Consider the following 23,234-nt stretch of genomic DNA (forward strand, 5'->3'; position numbering starts at 1 on the left):
AGATTAAAATCATAAACTACATACATACATAAATTAAAACGCATTTTCATACAATATTTTATACATCTTTATTTTAAGCTACAAATTGTTGTCGGGGTTTTCTTATAACTCTCGCTAGATGCCCATTTTTATTAATTATTGTTATCTCGTTTTTAAGCACACACTCATATATCTCTGTTATTGACTCTTACACATTTAGGCTTAGGCCCCAACTTATGACTACGACCCTTTGTAACCATCCCCGCAATGGGGCTTACGTTGGATCCATTAGGCGGCGGCGAAATAATAAAAAAAAACCAGTGACTAAAATAAATACAACACGCACACGCTACACAATTATAAATCAAATGAAAGAGTAGTAGGAATAGAGGGGGTGGTAGAGAGGGATGAAGAAGGTGATTAAGAGCTATATACACAAAAAACAAAGTCCACGCCAATAAGTTAGACGGGCACAAAGTCACGAGGATCGCCAATCTTGGGACTGAAACGCACCACAACTTGATCGTCGAGATTGTCGGCCTCGAAGAATGAATTCCAATCGGCAAGAAAATAGAAACCATTCTTCTTTTTCGCCGGCGGCGGTTCCTGTGACACGGGATCGGGTCCAAAGGAATCTTCCAGATCGGCGAGTGAACCATTGCGTGACTCCTCCGTGGTTGTTGTTGTTGTTGTGCTAGCCTCCGTGGTTGTTGAGGATGCGCTGCTCGCTGCTCCTGAGCTGCTCTCATCCGTCGCATCGTCGCTCAAACCCAGATTCAAGCTGATGCGTGTGGGCGACTGCGTTGTCTCCGTCTCTACTTCCGTCTGCTTGTCTGCGGTGGCATTCTCCACGCTCTGTCGTCGCAACTTGGTCGTGTCCAGCTGCTGGCCGCGCAACGAATCCAAATAGATGGCATCCGGCGTACGCACACGATCCAGGCTCACATTAAGCTGCTGCAACTGCTGCAGATTGCTGATTAGACGCTGCAACTCATCGCGATTCTCGTCGATTCGGGGCTCCGGCAGTTGCTTGGGCTCCGGCTTGGCCAGCTGATAGTTGAGCTCACTGAACTCGGCCATCAGATCGCCATCCATGACACCCTCCTGCTCCTCCTCGGCATCCGCCACCAAGTCATCGCTGCGTCTCCTAAAACCGAAACCCAAGCCCTGCGCCAAACTGACGGGCGTTGGTTCGGTTGCAACGCCAATGCGATTAGCGGCACGCTTGATCGCTGCTTCAATGATCTTGGTAGCACTGAAAATGGGCAGCTCCACACTGCTCTCGGTGATGGGCAAACTTGGCCGGGGGGGACGCGGCGAGGCGGGCTTAATGGTCGTCAGGGAAAAGACGGCAGGCGAGGAAGAATCGTGAGTGGGTTGCGGTGATGGCGAGGCAGCTGACAGCAACAATGGCGAAGCGGTGGTGGTGCTGGTGGTGGTGCTCGTGGTTGTGGTGCTCGTCTGGGATTGCAGCTGACTCTCCAGCTGCTGGGAGAGCTCGTGGGGCAGAGCGACGCCCAGTTTCTGCAGCTGTTGTGTGTTGTAGAGCAGCTTCTGCAGCTCGGCGAGATCGGCTTGCTTGGGCAGCAGATTGGGTTTCACTTTGGGTGCAGGAGTTGTGGTTGAAGTGGACGTCGTAGTTGTTGTAGTTGTCGAGGGAGCAGCAGCTGGCACAAAAGCAGGAGCCGGCGCACCATCTGCCGCCGCCGCAGCCACCGTCTTGTAGATGGGCTGCATGTGCGGATAACTCGCCGACTGACGCTCGCCGTTGTCCTCCAAGCTGCTAAAGAACTGCTGATACTGCGCAAAGTCCGCTGCAGCGGATGCTGCTGCTGCCGCTGCCGCTTGTGGATGCGCCGGCTGCGACATGGCAAACTCACGCAACTCCTCGCTGGAAGTGTAACGCTTGCCCGGCATCGGTGTGGTGCTCATTGGCTGCTGATACACGGGCAAGTCCAGCTTCAAATCCTGGTCGTGTTCCATCTCCGCCGGCTGTGCATACACAATATGCTGACCACTCAGGCTCTTCACATTCTGATTGCGCACCGAGGCGGCGGTGACCAGCTGATGTCCCGTCGTCGGACGCGTCTCCTGCAGCTGCACACGCTCCAGCTCCTGCACCTTGCTCAGCAGCTTCTGCAGCTGCACATAGTCCTGAGGTTGCACATCGTGCAGCAGTCCATTGCTGCGTTCAAACGGATTCAGCGGACGCGGCGGCCGCTGACGTTGCTTCGACGTGGACGCCGCCGTCGAAATCTCCACCTGCCCCTCGTAGGGATCAAAGTCCGGTGCACTGGCGGCCAGCTGCTGCAGCTGCGCGTAGTCATTGCTGGGCAAGCTCAGTGCGGGACCACGATTAGCGGAGGCCACGTTGCGTGTGTGGAAACCTGGCGTGGTTGCCTTCGGCTGCTGCAGTTGCTCCAGCTGCTGCACACGTGTGATCAACGCCTCGAACTGTGCGTGATCCACGGCAGCAGCCGCTTTGGTGGGACGTGGCGTAGTCGTTGTTGTTGTCGTCGTGGTGGTGGTAGAAGTGGTGCTCTTGGCCTGCTTCTTGGTGTTGCGCGCCTGCTCGTAGAGACGCTCCAGCTCGCTGTCATCGCTAAGCAGTCGCTGCAGCTGCGCAAAGTCCGCCACACCCAAGCGACTCGCCTGCGACGGATCCAGGCTCAAGGGGGGTGTGGCACGTGGACGTGGACGTGCTGTGGTGGTGCTGGTGCTGGTTGTGGTTGAGCTGGTGGTGCTCGCCTTGCGCAGCGCATTCGCCTGCTCCAGCTGCTGCAGCTGGCGAAGAATGAGTTGCAGCTCACGAGCCTCAGCCGCCGAAGCAGCGGCAGCCGCTGATGTGGGAGCTGGAGTTGGAGCTGGCACTGGAGTCGTGGTGACGAAGCGATTGCTTAGCGATTGTATGCCCGCATTACTCACGCTGGTCGTGGTGGCCTTGAGTACATTCTCAGGATTTATCTTGAGCTTCTCCAGTTCCTGCAGGTTCTGCAGCAGCTTCGACAGCTCATCCGTGGAGCTGGCCGTCTTCTGTTGATTCCCAGTATTCGCAAAGTTAATGTCGATGTTCGGATCGATGCGACGTCGCGGCTTCTTGGGCTCAATCAACAGCGGAGCTCCGTGGGTAATCAGCTGAGCCGTGGGCAGTGAGGTGGGAGGAGCTGGTGTCGTTGTCGTCGTCGTTGTTGTTGTTGTCGTGGTGGTGCTCGTTGTTGGCTTCGGTGTAGTGTTAGCCGGACGACTGCTCTGCGCCTGCAGACGCTCCAACTCCTGTAGATTCTCCAACAACTTGGCCAACTCTACGTTGTTTTGCGTGGGCAACTTTGCCGTCGCCGTCGACAGTTCGGTGTGTGCGCCAGCTGGTTCCTCGGTGGCCGCCACAGCTGCCGGAGATTTCTTAAGTGCCTTCGGTTTCTTGACAATGCCAAAGCGTGTCAGATAACCCTCCACTTCGGGCTTCACGCGTAGCTCTTCGCCAATGTTCAGTGGCTTGAAATTCGAATAGGCATCGGGGCGTATACGTGCTCCCTGCAGACCACGCAGATCGGCCATGGCCACCACTGGCTGCGGGGCGCTCTCCGCCGGATAGTAATCATCGATGGCCGCATAGCGCTTGTGATTCGTCTGACCACCACCGCCATGGCCACCCACAATGCCCAGACTCTCGAGTATGTCCGCCACGGGTTTCACAGTGCTCGACGTGGTGCTGACTTTATTTTCCACGGTTTTCGCCGGCTTACGCAGGAACTGCGCATTCTTGGCATTGTAGTGCGAGCTGAAGCGTTGCGCCTGTTGCGCCTGCTGCACGGGTTGCGGTGCAAAGTCATAGCTGGGCGGCAGCTTGGTGACCGGTTGAAAATCCATGCTGGGTTTGCCCAACGATGGCGTCAGCTGATACATCACTGGCGCCGGCGCAGGCGGATGATATGTGGTCGCTGTGGGTGCCGTGTACAATTGCTTCGGCAGATTACCAAAGGCTGGCTTATACGTCGTGGCAGCCACAGCCGGATTACCACCGGGCACAGTGCTTCGTGGCGCCGCATTCGGATCGGCCGTGAGGAATTTAATCGGATCGGGTGGCGTGTAGGCATCGATGACTCTGGTGACCGGTGGCCGGGTGTAGAGCTCCTGCAGATTCTCCTCGGTATTGTTGTCCGTGTTGTAGGGCAGCACCAGCATCAGGGCACGCATGCTGTCCGCTCGACTCATGTCGCCCGCCTCGATGCTCTTCTCGTACTCCTCGCGCGTCACCTTCTCATACAGCTCCTCGATCTCGCCGCTGCAAAGTGTGCGAGAGGAATTTTCATTACTTGTTTTGAACTGAGCGTAGTGCTTGCGCTTACCGTGTGAGTCTAGGCAGCGCTGGATCGTTGGCCAGTATCTTTTGCACCTCATCGATGGTCTGTTCTATTTCGCGCGGCTGAAAGAAACTCTTGTCCAGCTGCTGCACATAGTTGGCGCCCTGCTGTATGGTGGGCAATGCGCCAATCCGCGCGAGAAGCAGCAGCATTGGCAGCAGTAGCAACAACGCTGGCTGTCGCCTCAGTCCCAGGGAACTGCTCATCATGCAGCGCTGCTGTAGGAAAGAGAAGAATGTGGTTAGAATATAAGTATAAACAAGTCTGCCAGTTAAACCACAGATAATTCTATAACATTCTATACTTTTCCAAATTACGCTCGCTACTTCTTTTGATTACGTTTGTGTGTCATTGAGGCGTGGTAGACAACTTTTCAGCTTGTTACTGACAACAAGCAATAGATGGCGCTGCTGCTTTAATGAGCCTTGTGCTTCGACGTTGCTGTTTGTTGTTGATATTGGACATTTGCAGCTTGGACTAAAGCACAAACGCACTAAATTAACAAGTTTGGTCAAGATGGAATATTCTTTACTTTAGATTTACTTTGCCTATAACAACATAAATAATATGTTTAAGGGCAAAAGTCATTTTCGCTGCTATTAAAAAATAAAGCAAAATTTGAAAGATAATCTCTTAGACAAATTTTAGTGATCTAGTTCATATAGTCAAATCAAGCAATGCATAGCCCTAAAAAGCATTCAAATTACTTCTTCTTAATGCCAATGAACTGTAGATGGCGCTATTGCTTTAATAAATAGGAAATACTGTACTTATTATAACAACAACACTATCCATTGTTAATTTTGATTACATTACCAGTTTAAACGAAGAACTTTGATAAAAAGAAATAATTTAATTGTGAACACTTCTGTATGAATTGGATGAATTAATTTTAGGACGTAAACTAATAGCTTAGTAAGCTTAGTTGCTTCTAAGGATTAAAGAGATCAGCGAACAACGTAATTTCCGACAATTTTAATTGATTTCAATGGTCTGTCAACAATATGGTGTTAATTCAAGACAAATCGCAGTGAAAGGATTTGCAATAAAGCTAAAGACTCAACGAGGCAATATAAATGAATTGTGTGGCTTCAGTGAACAGTGTCTCAAGTCTTTGTCTCGGCAGTCTGCAGTCTGCAGTCTCAATCTCAGTCCCAGTTTAAGTCAACGTCTTCGTCTCGATCTCGTTTGCGGTCTCTGGGATCATTCCAGAGTGTGTCGAAATGAGTGACTGGTTAGTCAGAGTTGCAGTTATAAGTAGTTCCAGTTTTAGTTCCAGTTGCCAGAGTTGTCAAGCTGTTCGAGTATGTGGCACATTCAGCAGTCGCGTGGTGGCAATTTAGAATGCGCGGCACGTAGCTCGCTTCAGTCGAGAGTATGTTGGAGTCCAAATACTTTTGCCATAATCGGTTGCATTTGTTTCTTTTTCTTTTTTTTTCTATTTTGTTACAACTCTTTCACCATTTTGTCAAGATTATCTAACAGTTCATTTTGCTAACGGCTTCGCTGCTGGACACTAAGCGAGTCCACGTAGACGCGGCGATCGAGACAAAATCATATTTATCGTTGTCGTCGACGACGACGACGACGAAGTCGCCGCTTTCTATGGGACTCATTAAATTTATGATTTAACTACGGCCATTAAGTGAAAATTAAACGCTTCGGTAGGCTCTAGACGCAGTTCGTACTCTTCAAAGTCCATCTAACCTGGTCTCTAGACTCTGCCACAAATCACGTCGTCACTGCAATGGACTGTGAAAAGTAGTTCCGCACAATCAGCAAAAATAGCTGGCCAAGATCGCTGCCAATTGACTGGCGATCGACGGATAGCTGGCAGCTCTTGCATCATATGCATATTATTCACGACCATCTCCGTTTCACTTCCCCAATCCCCTTTTGCTTTGCTCTCCATACCTCTCATTATTTTGCATAATAATTTACAAGATCTATTTTACAATTTTTTCTTTTTTTCTTTTTGTGTTTTGTGTGTGTAAATATGGTGCAAATAATAACAGCAACGCCTGTTCGCCATCGCCACTCAAAGAGCAACTGTTTTTGCTTTTTTCTTTTTTCTTTTTGTTTCATGCATCAACACATTTTATTTGTACTCTGGAAATTATCAATTGATTGAAAAAGGGTAGATTTAACCTACACAATCATATTCCATTAAGCAATGATCATATTTAACTAGACAGAACATATTTATGTTCAATGCATTTTATAATTCCTACTTAAAGCTTAAAAATAGATTAATTAAATGACCTATTTTTTCAATTCAGTTTATCAAATTTCCAGCACAATTCTTAAACTTTTCTTATATTTTAAAATAAAATGTAAGCTTTAAATTGTTTTCAATTTTCCCATTTTTTTTAATGTTAATCGATTTTCAATGGTTTTTATATATTTAAATTTTTCAGATATTATTTTGAAAACTTTGGCCCATTTTCACAATAATGAGGCACCATTTTAAAAATTTCCCTGTACTAACAATTATTTTGCAGACTCAGAAAACTATTATAATATTTACAGCATATCTCTAAGTCGTGCACATTTCCTAGCGATTGAAACAAAATGCTATTTGTGTAATGCTCAAATGCATGTATTTGTTCAGTTGTCGTCTCTGTTGCTTTTGGTTTGGTTTGTTGATTTTGCCACTGTCAGCTTTGACAAAAATTTTGTCATGCATTTCATTTAATTGTTTTCCGTTTTTCTACAATTTTCCACTCTTTTTTTGTGTTTTGTCTTTATTCAATATTATTTTCCAGTTGGCGGAAATCTACGTGACAGTTAAACAAATTGTACAGTTACCAGTTGGTTTTATGATATCTTTTCACAATTATGACAAAATCAAATGAATATGAATTGCTTCGTTGATTTACAATCGATCGATCACTGCATCGTAATTAATAGATCAAAGTCAGTGGCCGTTGTAATGATAGCTGTTAATGACAGTGTTCAGTGCTGTAATCGTGCAACATTACGATGCTAAAACTTTTTCAGAAATTTTGTGAAAGAAAAAAAACCACAACGTAATTGTCATTAAGCCAAAGTCAAGTGGTTTTTAATAGTTTGGTATTTTTCGGATTATATTTTTTTCTGTTAAGAAGTTGGCAACAAAATTATGCTCTCAAGTCGAAACGGAAATTGTGAACAATTATCAAAAATTCTGCTTCAAATTGAAGCGTAAAAATTGCCGGAATATTTGTACCAAAATCAAGTCAAGGTTTTTAACATATTTTATTAAAAACTACATTTGCTTTGCGGTTGGCAGAAAAGAAACGGAAATGTATATATCTTTAAAAAAAAAACATGCCAAATGGAAAAATTGTAGAGTTTCTTTTAATGTGTTAATTTTATAATTAAGCAATGACTTGAAATAAATTTCTCACACACAATATAATTGAGGAATCTGACAGCTTTTTTTTTTGTGTATTATAAAATACTTGCAGAGCTTGGCTTACACATTTTCAAATTTGTGTCGCGAATAATTTCTCTGCAAATTCGCAGAATACAACTATTTGATTTTATCGCTGACCACACGTCGCATACGTAATTTGATTTGCATATGCATATATTCATACGCAGCACGCAGAAAACACTCGATTAAACTTTTTTGTTCGTATGTATGAAGAAAAATGCATTTTAATTTCATAATCGCTGTCGCTGTGCGTGTCTAGCGTATAAGTGTGTGACTGTGTGTGTGTGCTTTACAGTGGCCACAATCAAAACGCAAATAATTTGTTTCAATTGCGGCAAGCAACATAACAACAACAACAACAACAACTACAACTTGAGCTGTGAGCCAATCTTTGGTGAGTGCATTTCCAATCCGCCGCCGGCGACGACGTCACTGAAGCGCATTAGACGTCGACTGCGCTGCTCATGTGGCATGTGTGTGTGTGTGTGTATGTCTGTGATTGTGGCAACAATTAAATTGCTGTTAAGTAATTTCTGCCGTTTGTTATTGTTATTAGCTTTATAAACTACATATTCACAATGGCCTAGTCCCTGCCGGGAACACCTCTATTATTTTAATGCGATTTGACGTCATGTTGCTGCCGCTGCTGCTGCTGTTATAATTATTTGACATTTTAATTTCATTTTCATTCGCTTTGCTCTTTCGTTTGTTATTCAACTTGACACATTCGTTAGACGGAAGTGAAACTGTCGCTGAGCTGTCAAAAATGCTTTGACATCTTTGACTCGATGACTTCGTTCAGAAGGGCAAATAGAAAATGTTTAGGAGCTCATTTGATGGCCCGAAATGTTATTTACTGAAAGCTGCTAATCAAGTCAAAGTTTATTCTAGCAAGCGCATAAAATTATTTGAAAAATTTCAAAAATGCTTGAACTTTAATGGCTTTGTTAGATACTTCACTTTTACGAAAAGACCTAAAAAGGTCTGTAAATTTTTTATGTTTTCGCTTTCTGGAGACGACAAAGTCCAGTTTAGCTTTAGACTAGAAATCTTTAAAAATCTTTGAAGGCTTTTTAACATTTTGAAGATCAAAAGTTTGGCAGAATTCTCCTTTACAAAGCTTACAAAAAATGTTTAATGTACTTCAAAATATTTAATACTTTTTGTTCTAAATATTTCCAAAATCTATTATTGACTTTTTACAATCATTAGATTTCAAAACTCTTTCAACGTTTTTGAAGCTTTCATGTGATTCAACAGATCAAAGAAAATAAATTGTCAAATCGGAAGCATTGAAACCTTAAACATATTTTGTGCTTTAATGTAATTAACTTTTTACGAGAACTAGATTTTAAAATACTTTCAACTTTGTTAAAGCTTTAATGTGCTTAAAAACTCTACGAAAATAAATTGTTATATTCGTATGCTTTTAGACGTTAATGTTTAATAGTTTTAAATAGTATAATTCCCTAAAAATAATAATAAACTTTTTAAAAGAATTAGACTTAACAATGCTTTATAATTGAGCTTAACAAGCTCAAAGGCGATAATATATAATATGCTTTTAAATTTTAACCTTAAACGATTTAATGTGCCAAAAACACTTGAACTATTTGAAACTTTTAAAACTTTTAAGGGATTTGCTTTGAAAGCTCTTCGAAATTAAATGACAATATTCTTAAGCATTGCAACTTGAAGGTGCCACCAACAGTTGTTGACAACAAGTTTCATTAATGAGCGAAATCAAAATATGCTTAATATTTGAATTAACTAATTATATTGGTGGCATTGCACTTATTTAGCGAGCGCTTTGGACTCGAATTGCTTTAACCCTGAACCTTAATGTGCAACTTTCTTGAGGACAGCGAACGCAAAAAAAAAAAAATAAAACAAATTCACTTGACCTCTCTCATTACTGCAAACAACAACAATCGTAGTAGCAGCAGCTGCAACAACAAACAGCAATCCAATCCAATCCAATTTGAAGTAATCGTCAAGGCGGCACATTACGAGCTGCCTTTTTTTCCAGTTGCCATTGTCCATTGTTTTGAAGACATAAGCAGCGATAGACGAGGCAGCAAATGAGGCAGACAAGTGGGAGCGAAAAATACTTTAGTTAGTCCACTTCATTAGTTTAGTTAATCAAGAGCACTGTGAATACTCTTGGTTAGATTGCCGTGTAATTGTCGTGACCTTCAGTCTCACACATTTTCAAGATCATTTTTTCCCACCCAAAAATAAGAAAAAATCTCAAAACTGCTGCAGATCAGTTAATAAGTTGTTGTGAAATGCAAGTGGGTTAGTCATAAACAAAAAAAAACCAATGAAACATCAAATACTTGTGCCGCACCCATTTTTTTTTTAACAACATCCAAAAGAAAGTTTTTTTTTTGTTTATTTTCAAGAATCGTTAAGTTCACATAATTTATGGAACAGTCCGAGTAAGCAACGGTCTTTATGGCATTTATTGGCTGTGGCATCGTTGATAGGGACAGCAGAAGATCAGATTACCAGATCTGAATTACGTTCGGTTCAAAGATTGATCAGTGATCATTAGTCGTCGGTCCTGCAGATAAAACTGACCTCATTGGGCAGCTGAAGAAACTGCCAAAGCTACTGAAAAACAGCGCTTAAATCGATGACCAGCTATTACTTGCATGTTATGAAATATGCAAAAAAAAAAAAATAAGGAAGACGCTAATGAATCACAGAGAAATGCTGTGATAATATAGTTATATATCATTCAGGTTAGATAAAGTGATAATAGTTGTAGAATTTTAAAGTTTTAATCATTTTTCAAAAACAGGGTATGCAATACAAAACACATTTTATAATTGTAACATAGATTGCAAAATAAAACCAGATAATATAAAAACAATACTAGCTATAATACAAAACAAGTGGAATTTTGTAATTTTGTTACTCTACTGGAACAACACCTGGCTGTCAAACACGCCCCAATCTGATTAAACCAATTGCAATAGTAATTGCAAGGCAGTCAAAACAAAAGACTTAGGGCACAAACTTGTTTGGCAAATGTTGGGCAAAAGACTTAGGACACAAACGTTTAGCTGCAAAATTGATACGATGATGCATAGGCAAAGCAGAAAGCAGTAGTCATCCATTTGGGAAGGTCGTCAACTAACATTTCCGGTACGAATTATTGAGAAAGTGCCGCTGGCAGACGGACAGACGGACAGATGGACAGATGGAGAGACGCACTGTGACTGCTCTCACTTTAGTCAATTAGTCAGTGGCGACAAGTCGTGTTAAATTCATCAACTTCAAAACTGCTGCGCTTCATTAGCCAACTGGCCTGCAGGGAGCCAGCGAAAGAGCGAGAGCGAGAGCGGGAGAGAGAGAGGGAGAGGGAGAGGGAGTTGCCGACTAGAAAGAGATGGCATATTGTATACGCACCACTTTTACTGCAACTTGTTACAAATGCTTGTTGCTTTAGGCTTATTTTACTTATTTATTTTGCTTCTTCGCCTGCAGAGCTAGTTGCTACTTGGTGTTGTGGTTTTTACACGAGTTTTCCTGCTTTTTGTATTCCAGCCTACTGGCCAGACTGGCTTTTAGTTTATGGCTTCAAAATTTTGAAAAGTTTTGCGTTGCAGTTGCTGCGGCTGCTGCTTGTTACAGTTGTTGTTGCTGCTGCTGCTGCTGCTTGAGAATTCTATTTTAGCCTAGTGGCAAGCTTGTGGTTGCCTACATATGACAAGTGAATGTTGTTTTGAGGCGGCCAGGAAAAGAAATCCCCAACAACCAGATTCAAATACAAAAATCAAAGTCAAACATCAAAAGCAGCAAAGCCAAAAAGCAAAACCAAGCAAAACAAGTTGCCGGCTGGAAATGGTTTCAATTGCATTTGATTATGGTTACTACTACTATATATGTATGTGTGTGTGTGTGTGTGTGTAGCATATTGAATTGCACACTTTGTTTTTATTTATTTATTTTCTTTAATTTGCACAACTTTTACCTCACTCAATTGATTTTTTACCTTAACAAATTTAACGCTAAATTTGTATTATTGATTTTTCTTTTTTCCTTTCTTTTACTTCTTCTTTTTTTCTTACTCTTTTTTTCTTTTCTTTCTAGTTTTGTTTTTGGCAGTCGCTTTTGTTGTAGTTGTTTCCCATTTTATTAACACTTTCACCTGTGCCACCAACAACAACAAACAAAAAAACATAAAAATAAAAAAACAAATATGAAACACTTTTAGCTTTTATTGTTCACTTTTGCTTATTTAAATTGTTGTTGCCACTCTTTTTTTTGGCTTTTGAGCCGTCCATTTATGGTGTCGTTATTATTATGTTAATAATTATGAAAAGAAATGTCGCTAAAATTACGCGTTGACATTTTGTTGGGTCTTTGTAGAAATTATTTCACTGTCAGCATATGTAATTGTTTAATTATTTTTCCAGCTACCTATTGTCGCTTGTGAGCTTTATTATTGTTAGGCTTGCAACACTTTTGGCGGTTTTTCCTTTCTTCATTCAAAGAGCGTAATAATGCAGCTAGGGGCTTGCAAATAATATGTTTTACATTAGGTAGTACAATTAAATTCAATTTGAATCCTTATCCATAGAGGAAATGAAAGCTGTCTTTGCAGATAAAAACTAACATCAATTTTAATCTTCTTTTCGATGAAGCAAGTTGGAAAGAAAGCAAGTTTAAAGAAGTCTAAAGAAAATTGCTTGTAAATTCAATTATGTAAATTTTTATTGAGGTATTTAATATTTCCTTATTATATTTCTTTATTATTTCAAAATTCAAAAGAATGTAGCTCGTAAATTCAATTAGCTACAAAGTTCGTATAGATTTTAAACGAGGTATTTAATGTGCTAAAGTGCAAAATATTTTAAGCATTTATAGTTAATAAATAGCTGTAGTTAATGCCATCGAATAATTGCAAATGCAGTTGTATTTTATTGAGAATTTAATAGACTATAAATCGTGAAACTTGCAACAGTGGAGACTGCCGAAAAGCGTAATTAATTAATAAATAAAAACCCACGCTGCGATTAGTTACAGCAATGAATTTAAAAGTGAAGCTTGACTATTTTCAACAGTTTAAACATATCGAGTAACATTTCAATTCTACTAATATATGCAACACATTTTGCTATTTCAGCAATTTGATTTTGATTGCCATCGTCCGCTAATTAAAAGATGCTGCAATCTGTTTCCCATTTGCATACCCATCCCCCAACAAATAAGTTTTTTTTTTTTTTGTGGCTAACCCACGCCTATTTGTCTGTTGTCACGCCATCAATTCAATGTTGCTGCTGTTGGCTGTTGGTTGTTGGCTGTTAGCAATGCAACAGTCACAGCAACGGCAACAACAGTAGGCAAGTCAAGGTCATTGCAAGTTCGTTGAAAGCATTTTCCTCATCTGCATGCACAAGAGATTTGTCAATTATCAGTGGTTTTGCTGGGCGTTGTATTTCCTTTCTTTTGTTTTATACATTTTGTGATTAACTTTAACACTCAACAACAAACAATTTTCATTTACATTTTTTCCAATATTGCACTCGATTGTGTGTGTGTGTGGGTGTATGTATGTGTCTTGTATTCGTATTTTTTTTTTATTTTCCACAAAAAAACAACAACAAAAAATTGGATATTTGTACAATATATGCGATACGATACGATGCGATAGGTAACTGCAATTTCAAAGTGAGCACGCGACACGACGAATTCCGAAATCCGAAATCCAAAACCGATTTCGACTACGATTTGGAGGTGAACGTAAAGTTATAGGCTTGCCGCATGCGCAGCCTGTAGACCATTTTCAATGAGCGTTCGAATTATACTGAACGGGTCGGAACGACGACAACGTTGCTGTCGCTTTAACTGTCTCAGTCACCGTCTCCGTCTCCGTCTTCGTCTCCGTCTCCACTTGAGTCGCAGTCGCAGTCGCGTTCGCGTTCGCCGTGTGTCTGCGTGTCCAAAAAGAGAGCGTCGTCGTAGCTGCTGTCTGCACTCTGTGTGTGTGTGTATAGCTGTGTGTACTCGTGTGTGTGTGTGTGTGTGTGTGGCGAGGCGTCTCTAGAAGCGGCAACTCTGACGCTGGGGAATGCGTCTTTTGAATTGGATTCTGTGCCAAATTGATCAGACAGCCGCAGCAGTTGGAGTTTGAGCCTCTTCTGGCTCCTAAGTGTTATTTCTCGTTGTTGTACTTTGTGATTGTTGTGTGTGCGTGTGTGTGTGTGTGTGTGCTTTGTTATGTTTGCTTTAAGCTGTTTATTCGCCTCGCTTACCTTGACCAAGTACACCTGCACGACCTGAGCCAACGACATCGACAACGACAACCACAACGACAACGATAGCAGCAACAGCAACAGCAGCAGCCACCGTTTAAACTTTGAAGCATGCCTTGAAGAGGCAGCCAAGGAGCAAACAGCCAGTGGGTTGCAGCTGCATTCTATTCATACAGGTTTCCCCACATTCATTTCGGCTGTGTGCCATTTCCCATTTCCCATTTCACATCTCGCATCTTACACAGCTCGCATTTCTCTTTGCCAGATGACAACGCATTTGTGTCCAGGCACGCACCAAGCAGAGACGTCTGCAAAACTGACCCAGAGAGGGGTTTCAAAAAATTAAATTCATATAATATAATAACAAATTTATTTATATTAATAAGTAGCTGAAGACTTTTTTCTAAATATAAACATTTTCATTGCAATTTTTCATAGCACAATTATTTTGAATTAGTTTTAATTTAGTCTATTTGCTTAAAAATAATATTTTTTAACAGACTTCCATTCTTAATTAAAATTTGCAAGTATTTATATTTAGTTTTCCAATGTTATTTCTTTAAAAATAAAAAAACAAAATTTGTTTCTTTCTTTTTTTAAATTTGTCTGCTACAAAAAAATGGTTGTGGCATTTCAAATATATTAAACATATATTTTTTATGAACATTTCTTTACATTGTTTATATTATTATGCATATAGAATTTACATTTATATTTATTATTAGTTAAATTTGAATATAGAAATATATTTATATTATATTATACAATTATTGGAAAATAATTGCTAACTTGAAATATTATTTTTATGTACATATTATTATAATTTGTTCTATACAAATTTTGCCAAGTTTTATATAGTTTTATTTGTTTCATCCCTAATTTATATATATATTCCTTATCAATTTAATATCAATATAAAAATTGAATTTTTCACATTTTTTTCACTCGTTTTCTACATATCTAATAACGAAAAATAATTAATTTACCTAATACAAAATTACGTTCATACATATTATCCATATTTATTGCTGTTAAGTGACAACGTTAATAAATTGTATTTTTATTATATTTTATTGTCCGCAATTGAGTGCAAAAAGAGAAATTCACTGACGACCCACTTATTGAAGACCCCTTGCGAAGATCCTGTTGATTACGCCCCTAGCAGAATGAACAGAGATTTCATTGTTGATTTTGGGTCTTTAGCTTGCTGGCTTTCTGCTCCATTTTTCAGAGGGGGGGGGGAAGGGGTAGGGAACCTGACCACTTGATGCCAGTCGCTCGTTGAAATTGATTTGGAATTTGATTACGATTACGTTCGCTTTGTTTTTGTTATTGTTTTTATTATTATTTTTATTTGCTTTGGCTTTGGCTTTGGCGGGGCCATTATTGCATAATCGATGGATGGATCGAAGTCGCATGCATATAGTACTCCGCATATAGCTAAGTATATAGCTGTGTATGCCGATCACATTGCATTGCGTTGGGCCTCGATGCACTCGCACATCTATTGATACTCGTATTCGTTATTGTTGTTGTTGCTACTCATTGTCCAAGTGGAGCATTTCGTGCATTGCGATTCGATTCGATTTGTTGTGTTGTGTTGCTCGAAGCTGACCGATCGAACCACAATTGGATGCCATGCTTCAGATAGCTGCATTTGAAATGTGTGTTTATTGGTTAGTCAGTGGCTTAAATTATGCACTTGGATATATTCGTAAAAGACATACATATATATGACTATATATAGTCAGAAGGTAAGCAGTCTCTCATTATTGATGCGAGAAAACATCACTAAGATTGTCATGTTAACCAACAATAAATTAAATGCAATAAATATTTATATAAAACTTATATGAGATATGCAACAAATTGTCGTTGAATGGAATATTTATAACAATTGGAAATAGTATATAAACTTCACAGTTTGAAATGAATAACCAAATGAGAAACCATTCTTATTAATTCAAAAATTATTTAATAATAATGCTAAGCAAAGGAATCATTGGAAAATGTAAATATAATAATATATAAATTTATATTTAAATTTTCAAATAATAGTAAATATTTTAATAACAAGATATCCAATTATTTAACCTTTCATTTAGGTTTAGGATTTTTCCAGTTGTTTCTATTATATTTGAATTTTTTAATTTAAGCATATTTACAATTTCGTTTTATATGGTTGAAGTATTCATTCTTATTTAATTGATGTTTTTTTCAAAAATTTGAATAAAATAAAAACAAGTAACAAAGCTACCCTCGAGGGCGCTTAACTGCAAAATACACATTATAGTAAATAAAATAAACGAAATCAATATACCGAAAAATACATAAATATACCAAATGCTATATTTGGTATATCCATATATACTCTTACATTCAAAACTAAAATATACACACATATACCGAATACTTTATTTGGGATATCTATAAACTATTATATTTAAAACTAAAATATACACAATTATACCGAATACTTTATTTGGTATATCGATATACTATTCCAATTAAACCATATCAGATTGATAACCAAAGCAACTAAGATCCAACTGCAGCAGCACTTTTTTGTCAAAATGATTTACAGATATGTATGTACCTAAATATTCTTGCATATGAATTTAAATTCCAAAAGAGCGCAAGAAGTTGCGACTCGTCTGCCTTTGTGGCAAGTAAATGCTGCCGAAATCTCGTTTAATTTGTGTCAACATTTGCAACATTTTTCACGTGATGCCAAGCAGATCTGCGTGTTGTTTAGTGCTCCAGTTTGCTCCAGTTTCGAGAGATCTTCTAAGCTTTGGCATTTTGCATAATGCTACGCAGTGTTGCCCTTGTTAATGCCACTTACCCCGCCCTCCCGTCCCAACCTTTCGGCTCGCTCGCTTTAGCTGGAAATAATTAAAAAACGATTTTGGCAACAAACATTTGTAACAATACCATTGGCATAAACAAAACAAGAAACGAAACAAACAACAGAAATGTTAACTACATGTCTGTGACTGGTGCGATTTGTTCGTCGGCCTTTTGCGGCCTTTTATTTTGTATTTTTTGTTTGTGGGGTGACAAAATGTGGCACAATTTGACGCTGACACCGCGAAAAAAACAACAACGCGACTAAAACAAATCGCTACAGTTGATGTTCGAGTTAAATGGATGCGTGAATCGCTGACTCCCTTTGGCTTTGGAGTTTCCAAGTACTCATATATGTTATTTATTTTTTGTTTTTATGTATTTTGTTTTACTTTTTGCAATTGCAACAGCAGGCCGGCAAAATGACACCACACAAAATGACATGACTAGCCGAATGTATGGCTGATTTCGTTAGAGTTGTTGTTGTTGTTGGATCACAAAAAAGTTAAATTGCTAAGTGCACATACTACATACATACGTATGTTGTGTATGTATGTTTGTAGTGTGCACAGCAGCAACAAGTTGAAAACAAGGCAACACTTGTCGGTCGGTGGTATACACAACGTTTTGCATCTATAGTATGATAAGAGAGGTTGGGGCGTTGGTTTTGTCACTCGTCTTCAGTTGCTGCCGTTTCACAGTTGTTGTTGCCGTTGCTTTTGTTGTTATTGCTTTTACTTTAAACGTCCATTCACTTTCTCCTCATGCCTTTTATTTGCTTGCTTTGCTGTTTGCTTTGCTAATTTTTTTTCTCCTTTTTCTTTTTTTTGGTTTTTTTTTCAAAAAGTGAAACAACAAACAGAGCAACAGCAACAGAACGAGAGGGCGACCGAGTGATAGATAGAGTGTAAAAGAGAAAGAGAGAGGGAGAGAGAAAGACATTATGTATTGGCATATGCAAATTCCAAGAAAAATTATTCAATCGCTTTGACCGCATTATAGTTACATATGTATGTTCAAAACTCTGAGTCAGCTTAGTCAACTGCAAGTGCAACAAACACATAATCCTCGACAACTTTTTCTTTTTACAGCCACTAAAGCGCAAGTTAGCTTTTAAGTCCTGGTCATTAAATATACATAAATTTATTCTTATGATTGTGGCTTCCCCGTTATGTAAGAGTTGGTTTTTTTTTGTAAATAGTTAGCTGCTTACTATTTGGTAGTAAACGATTTTTACTTATTCTCAGTTTAAAGTCGATGTCAAAATGCGGTATAATTTCAAGTTACTTGCATCATATTGTTAACGCGTGCATTGTGCTCCAATTCCTGCAATAAGTAGGCATAACAACAAATAAAAGCAGCAGCAGTGACGACAACGAGAGCACTTTGCAATGCCAAGTTCGTTGCCTAAGTCTTTTGTTAGCGGGCGGTGAATTGATGTCAACGCAGCAAAAGCAACAGCAACAGCAACAGCAATAACAACAGCAACAAACATGACACCCTTCGTTCCTCGGTTGGCTTTTAACTCATTTACAGGGCCATAAAGTGCCCAATCAATCAGTGAAGCGCTCACTTTGGTGGAGGGCGCGACTGTAGCGACTAGTGACTGTCTGGTGTTAAGTGCCAAAGACAAACACCACACAGTGCCTGCTAATTAACATCGTTCGCTGGAAATTTAATGCCAATTGCAGTTAAAGCTGAAGTCAATATGGTAACTCGCTGCCAAACGAAACTTTGTGGCCATCTTCACTAACCTGCCCCCAAACCCAAGTTGGACCCACAGCTGCCGACTTGTTTACTTTGTGTGTTTGCCTTGCTTTCAAAGCGGGTCCAAGTGAAAGGCTGCCGGCGAGTCTTGACTATTTTTCTATTTCCTTTTGCCACCGTTGGGTGTTATGCTTATAATGTAAGATTTGCGCTGCTCAGATCTATACAGAATACAAAGCATTTGTTTGGTTTTTGAAGACGTCTTTTTTTATATTAGCCAAGACTCTTACATAATTTCATTTGATTTGGCAAACTTTTATGTTGAATTATTAGGAATTGTTAATAAAAATTTCTTGACTAATACAAATATATTAGAAACTACAAAAAGTGTATTCAAAGTTCGGACAACATTGTCCCATACATAAACATCTATCGTTTTCATTATTGTTTTTGCAATGGCTGGGCAGAGCTCGGCAATAAATCGAAATGAAATTAAAATCTCTCAAGACGCAGCAGATTATGCGTCGCTTGCATAACAGCTGCCCGCTCCGGATCGGACCGTTTGACAGACGAAAACACTTGGAGACACTTGGCTGCAGCTTTTGACCGGCATCCGGCGCTCGGCGCCCACCAAACCAAACAGGAAGGAAGCACAGTGAAGCATTCAATTTGCATAAAAGCGAAAAATAATAACAAAGTCGCCGCAAGAGACATCAAATTAAAGTTTAGTCACAGCTCAATTTGTTACACGTTTATCTTAAATTGATTTCATTTTATTTTTTGGTTTTATTTTATTTATGAGTAGTTTTATCTGTGATAGTCAAATAAAACTAGGCTAAGGTTGGCATCGTTGTTTAACTTTGATTTGTTTTAAATGTGAGGGAACCGACATTAAAAGAAAAAAAAAGTTGAGCATAAAATAAATTCAAGTTTAACAAGCTTTGGTTACCAAAGTGAGAGAGAGACGCAGCAAAATCCATTAAAACATACGCATAAAACATGTAGTCTACAATTTGTGACAAGAATGTGTAGCTGACGTAAAACATCAATTTAATCCGCATACTAATTTTATAGCAACATCAACATTAAAAATGTCTAATCGATTCGGCCGTGACTCTTGCACTTTGACAAAACTAGAATACTTACAAAATGTGGCGCCAAAGTACCAGTGCAATCGAACGTCAATCGATTATGGCTTTACCGATTGTTAGCAATCGACAGCTGCTCGATAACGCGCAGCAACGAAATGTGTCGCACAGCTGTTCTTTGTGTTACATGTGTTCGTTTGTGTGTATGTGATTGAATTTATTCATAACGTAGAGACAAAAAATTGAAACTAAAGTAACGTCAAACCATTTAAACGATCGAAATAGTCTGAAAAATAAAGTAACATTAAATATTCATATGCTGAAGTACTTATAAAAATAAAAACTATAATTTCAGTCCATATACGGAACAGGAACAAAGTGCTACAAGCAGCAAAGATTGCGTGTATGTGTGCCCTATACATGTGTTTATGTGTATGTGCTAGTGAAGGCAAAAATAGTCGAATAGTGAAATGAAGTGACTCAATTGGAAGTTACTTTTTAAACTGCAACCTATTCTTTATTCTAATTGTTAAATACAAGAAGAGTCCAATATTATTCGTAGAATCAGTATCCAATTAGAATTTTTAAACATTTTTGCCCGATACACGGGAAGACTGACACTTTAAAAGCACGCTCCAAATATTTAAGATGTTTTAATAAATGTGCTTTAACTAAATTGATTGAAGCAATAAATCAAAATTTATTGAAATAAAATTTAATAAAATATAATTCACAAGAGTTGAATTCATTGGCAACGAACGTGATTGGGTAACTGTGACTCGTTACTGCAAAAAGTACTCGTGATTCATCGCTGACACAAAAAAAACATCGCACATCGCTGGGGCAGCTGCCTGAGTGTGTGTGCGTGCGGGTGTGTGAATGAAAAACTGGCAACTGTGAAAATATAACCAAAAATAAAGGCAAAATCTGTATCGAGTGCGTTGACTTTACGCCATTAACAGCAGCAACGGCAACAGTAAGATAGCCAACAGCAGCTGAGAAGTCACAGGAACAACAACAGCAGCAGTTGAAGCAGGTGAATATCATTGTGTGATCCCCCCCTCCCAATCTTCTCTATATACCCCTCCTACCGAAATCATCAGCATATTCAACACTCAGCTGTGTGTCCTTCCTATTGTGCTCATTTCAGCAACGGGAGGCGGCGGCGGCCATGGCGGACACGGCGACGGCAGCAACAACTGCAGCAGCCAACAAGAAAAAGTGTAGGAACAAAAACCAAAAATCCCAGCAGCAACAGCAGCAAAAAACTGAAGCTACGCTAGGCAAAGTGCCGTCTAATGGTCACATCCAAGCGGACGAGGATGCGGAAGCAGATGCGGATGTGGCACTGATCAATGGCATCATGCAGCAGGTGCAACTGTGCAATGGCCACGCCAAGGATGCCAAGCTGCCAGCGACGACAAAGGGAAAACCAAAGGCTGAGACAGTAGTGGCCACTCCAACAGTGGCGGCCACACTCAATGGCCATGTGAAGAAGAACGCGACTGCTGCTGCGGCAAATCATAATAATAATCATCTCAACAATAACAACAATAGCAGCAACAGCAACAACAATACCAGCAGCAACAACAACAACAATGTTAATAGCAGCAGCAGCAAGAACAACAACAACAATAATAACAGTCGCGGCAGCAAGGCGAAAAACAACAAGGCAAGTCAAGCAGCCGCTGAGGAGCAGCAGAAAGAACAACAGCAAGCGACAAGCGTAACAGGAAGCGCCACGGTGATGGCGACAAGCAACAGCACTGCCAACACACAAACAACATCAGCAACAACCACAAAGACAACAGCTATGGCCATTGCAACAAGGGGCAATCCTCCCACAACACTGCTGACTGATGAGGCACCCACAACATCAGCTGCTGCGGCTGCCGCTGCAACGCAACCTCAAACGCAATCACAAACTCAACCCCAAACACAGCCAGAACTAGAAGTACCCCAGCTTGAGCTCGAACCTGCCATTTCAGCCGACGAGATTGTCTACAAGGAATACGAAGCCGAATACCAGATGCATGTAAGCTAAGTCTCTCTAAGGCCAACAGTGAATTGGGCAAACTTGCTTGAGAATCTTTTATATAACAACAACCAAAATTCTATGAAGTTCTTTGTCCTGACTGAATACCTGACTCTATATTATTGCACAGCTCATGTCTTAATAGCTGCGAGGCTATTATTTTTCACACAATGTAGCTTACGACATTGGATTGTGCAATAAGAAATAGTTACTCATGCTTCCAACCCACAAACAGTAGCAAGTATTTTAAGCTTTGCTTATTCGATTGACAAACCAGTCATACATTTTCAGACTAAAATAAGTGCTAATAACATTTGAATTATGTATATTTGCAGGATATTATGCGTCTGATACAGGCGGAGCTGTCCGAGCCATATTCAATATACACGTATCGCTATTTCATTTACAACTGGCCAAAACTCTGCTTCCTAGCCTCGCACGATAATCAATATGTCGGAGCTATCGTATGCAAGCTGGACATGCATATGAATGTGCGACGCGGTTACATTGCCATGTTGGCGGTGCGCAAGGAATATCGCAAGCTTAAGATCGGCACCACGCTCGTGACCAAGGCAATTGAGGTTCGTCTTTAATTGATTGAAATTCGTTATTTTTAGTTTTATTGAACATGTGTTTTATTTGTCGTACACTTTTTAGGCCATGCTCGCTGATAATGCTGATGAAGTGGTGCTGGAAACGGAGATGCGCAATGAGCCGGCATTGCGTCTATATGAGAACTTGGGCTTTGTGCGTGATAAACGACTGTTTCGTTACTATCTGAATGGCGTGGATGCACTGCGTCTTAAGCTGTGGTTCAGATGAGCCAACGCAATAGCGCAGGATGCCGTCGAAATTATTTTCTAGTAGCCGCCAAGCGAGAGCTCTACAAAAAAAAGGATGCCTTGTTTTTTTTGGACTCTATATAGTTAAAACCCCAACGTTTTCCTTGGGCTGGCTTCCAACCACACACACACCCACACTCACACACATCTACATACTGTCCGCATCAACGCGACTCTTGTTTGTTTCTTCTTATCTATAAACATATTTTTTTTTTTATAAATATTAATATATATATATATGCTTATGTGTGTATATATTGTATTTAGGCGTTTGTTTGTCGTACGATTTTATTTTGGAAAGTGTGGAGCGCATGACAAACGAATCAAATTTTGTACCTATGAACTAGGATTTACAATTGTAATTTTCATTAACTGTATGTAAATTATTTTAATTATTTAAGCGTATGGCAATGGCAACAAAGAAGCAGAACAACAAACAAAATAAAACACAAGCAAAAAATAAACAACAAAAACAAATTGAGAGTTCGTCTAGAAAGTTCAACAAATAAACAGAGAGAGAGAGACAGACACACACACACACACACACACACAATAATCGACAACAAGATGCATGCATTGCAAACTTAATATGTGTAATAAAACAATTACAAAAAATGAAAAAAAAAAACGCAAACACATCGCATTGGTGCATCGCACGCCCACACATACAAAACATATTATATATAGCCTT

At 39.9% G+C, this 23,234-nt stretch overlaps 2 protein-coding genes across 6 annotated transcripts; one reads left to right on the forward strand and one right to left on the reverse strand.

The window, feature by feature from the left end:
* Positions 1 to 60: 60 nt before the first annotated feature.
* LOC132795247 (mucin-2) lies at positions 61 to 14,083 on the reverse strand. Of its 4 annotated transcripts, none has more exons than XM_060805862.1 (3): positions 14,025 to 14,083; positions 4,326 to 4,558; positions 61 to 4,261 (listed from the first exon to the last, which is right to left on the reverse strand). In XM_060805862.1, exons 1-3 carry the CDS (start codon positions 14,061 to 14,063, stop codon positions 442 to 444), a joined length of 4,092 nt encoding a protein of 1,363 aa, XP_060661845.1. In that variant the 5' UTR covers positions 14,064 to 14,083; the 3' UTR covers positions 61 to 441. The 4 variants fall into 4 exon arrangements, with proteins under 4 accessions (XP_060661845.1, XP_060661847.1, XP_060661846.1 ...); XM_060805864.1 differs by lacking the exon at positions 14,025 to 14,083 and adding an exon at positions 13,277 to 13,559 and having other exon boundaries at positions 4,326 to 4,555; XM_060805863.1 differs by lacking the exon at positions 14,025 to 14,083 and adding an exon at positions 13,277 to 13,559.
* Positions 14,084 to 19,905: 5,822 nt separating this feature from the next.
* Positions 19,906 to 23,190, forward strand: LOC132796011 (N-alpha-acetyltransferase 30A). Of its 2 annotated transcripts, none has more exons than XM_060807021.1 (4): positions 19,906 to 20,702; positions 20,786 to 21,701; positions 22,037 to 22,282; positions 22,359 to 23,190. In XM_060807021.1, exons 2-4 carry the CDS (start codon positions 20,838 to 20,840, stop codon positions 22,521 to 22,523), a joined length of 1,275 nt encoding a protein of 424 aa, XP_060663004.1. In that variant the 5' UTR covers positions 19,906 to 20,702; positions 20,786 to 20,837; the 3' UTR covers positions 22,524 to 23,190. The 2 variants fall into 2 exon arrangements, with proteins under 2 accessions (XP_060663004.1, XP_060663003.1); XM_060807020.1 differs by having other exon boundaries at positions 19,909 to 20,702; positions 20,817 to 21,701.
* The last annotated feature ends 44 nt before the right edge of the window (positions 23,191 to 23,234 follow it).

The sequence above is a fragment of the Drosophila nasuta genome, chromosome X (assembly GCF_023558535.2).
Source record: "Drosophila nasuta strain 15112-1781.00 chromosome X, ASM2355853v1, whole genome shotgun sequence".
NCBI classification, from domain to species: Eukaryota; Metazoa; Arthropoda; class Insecta; order Diptera; family Drosophilidae; genus Drosophila; species Drosophila nasuta.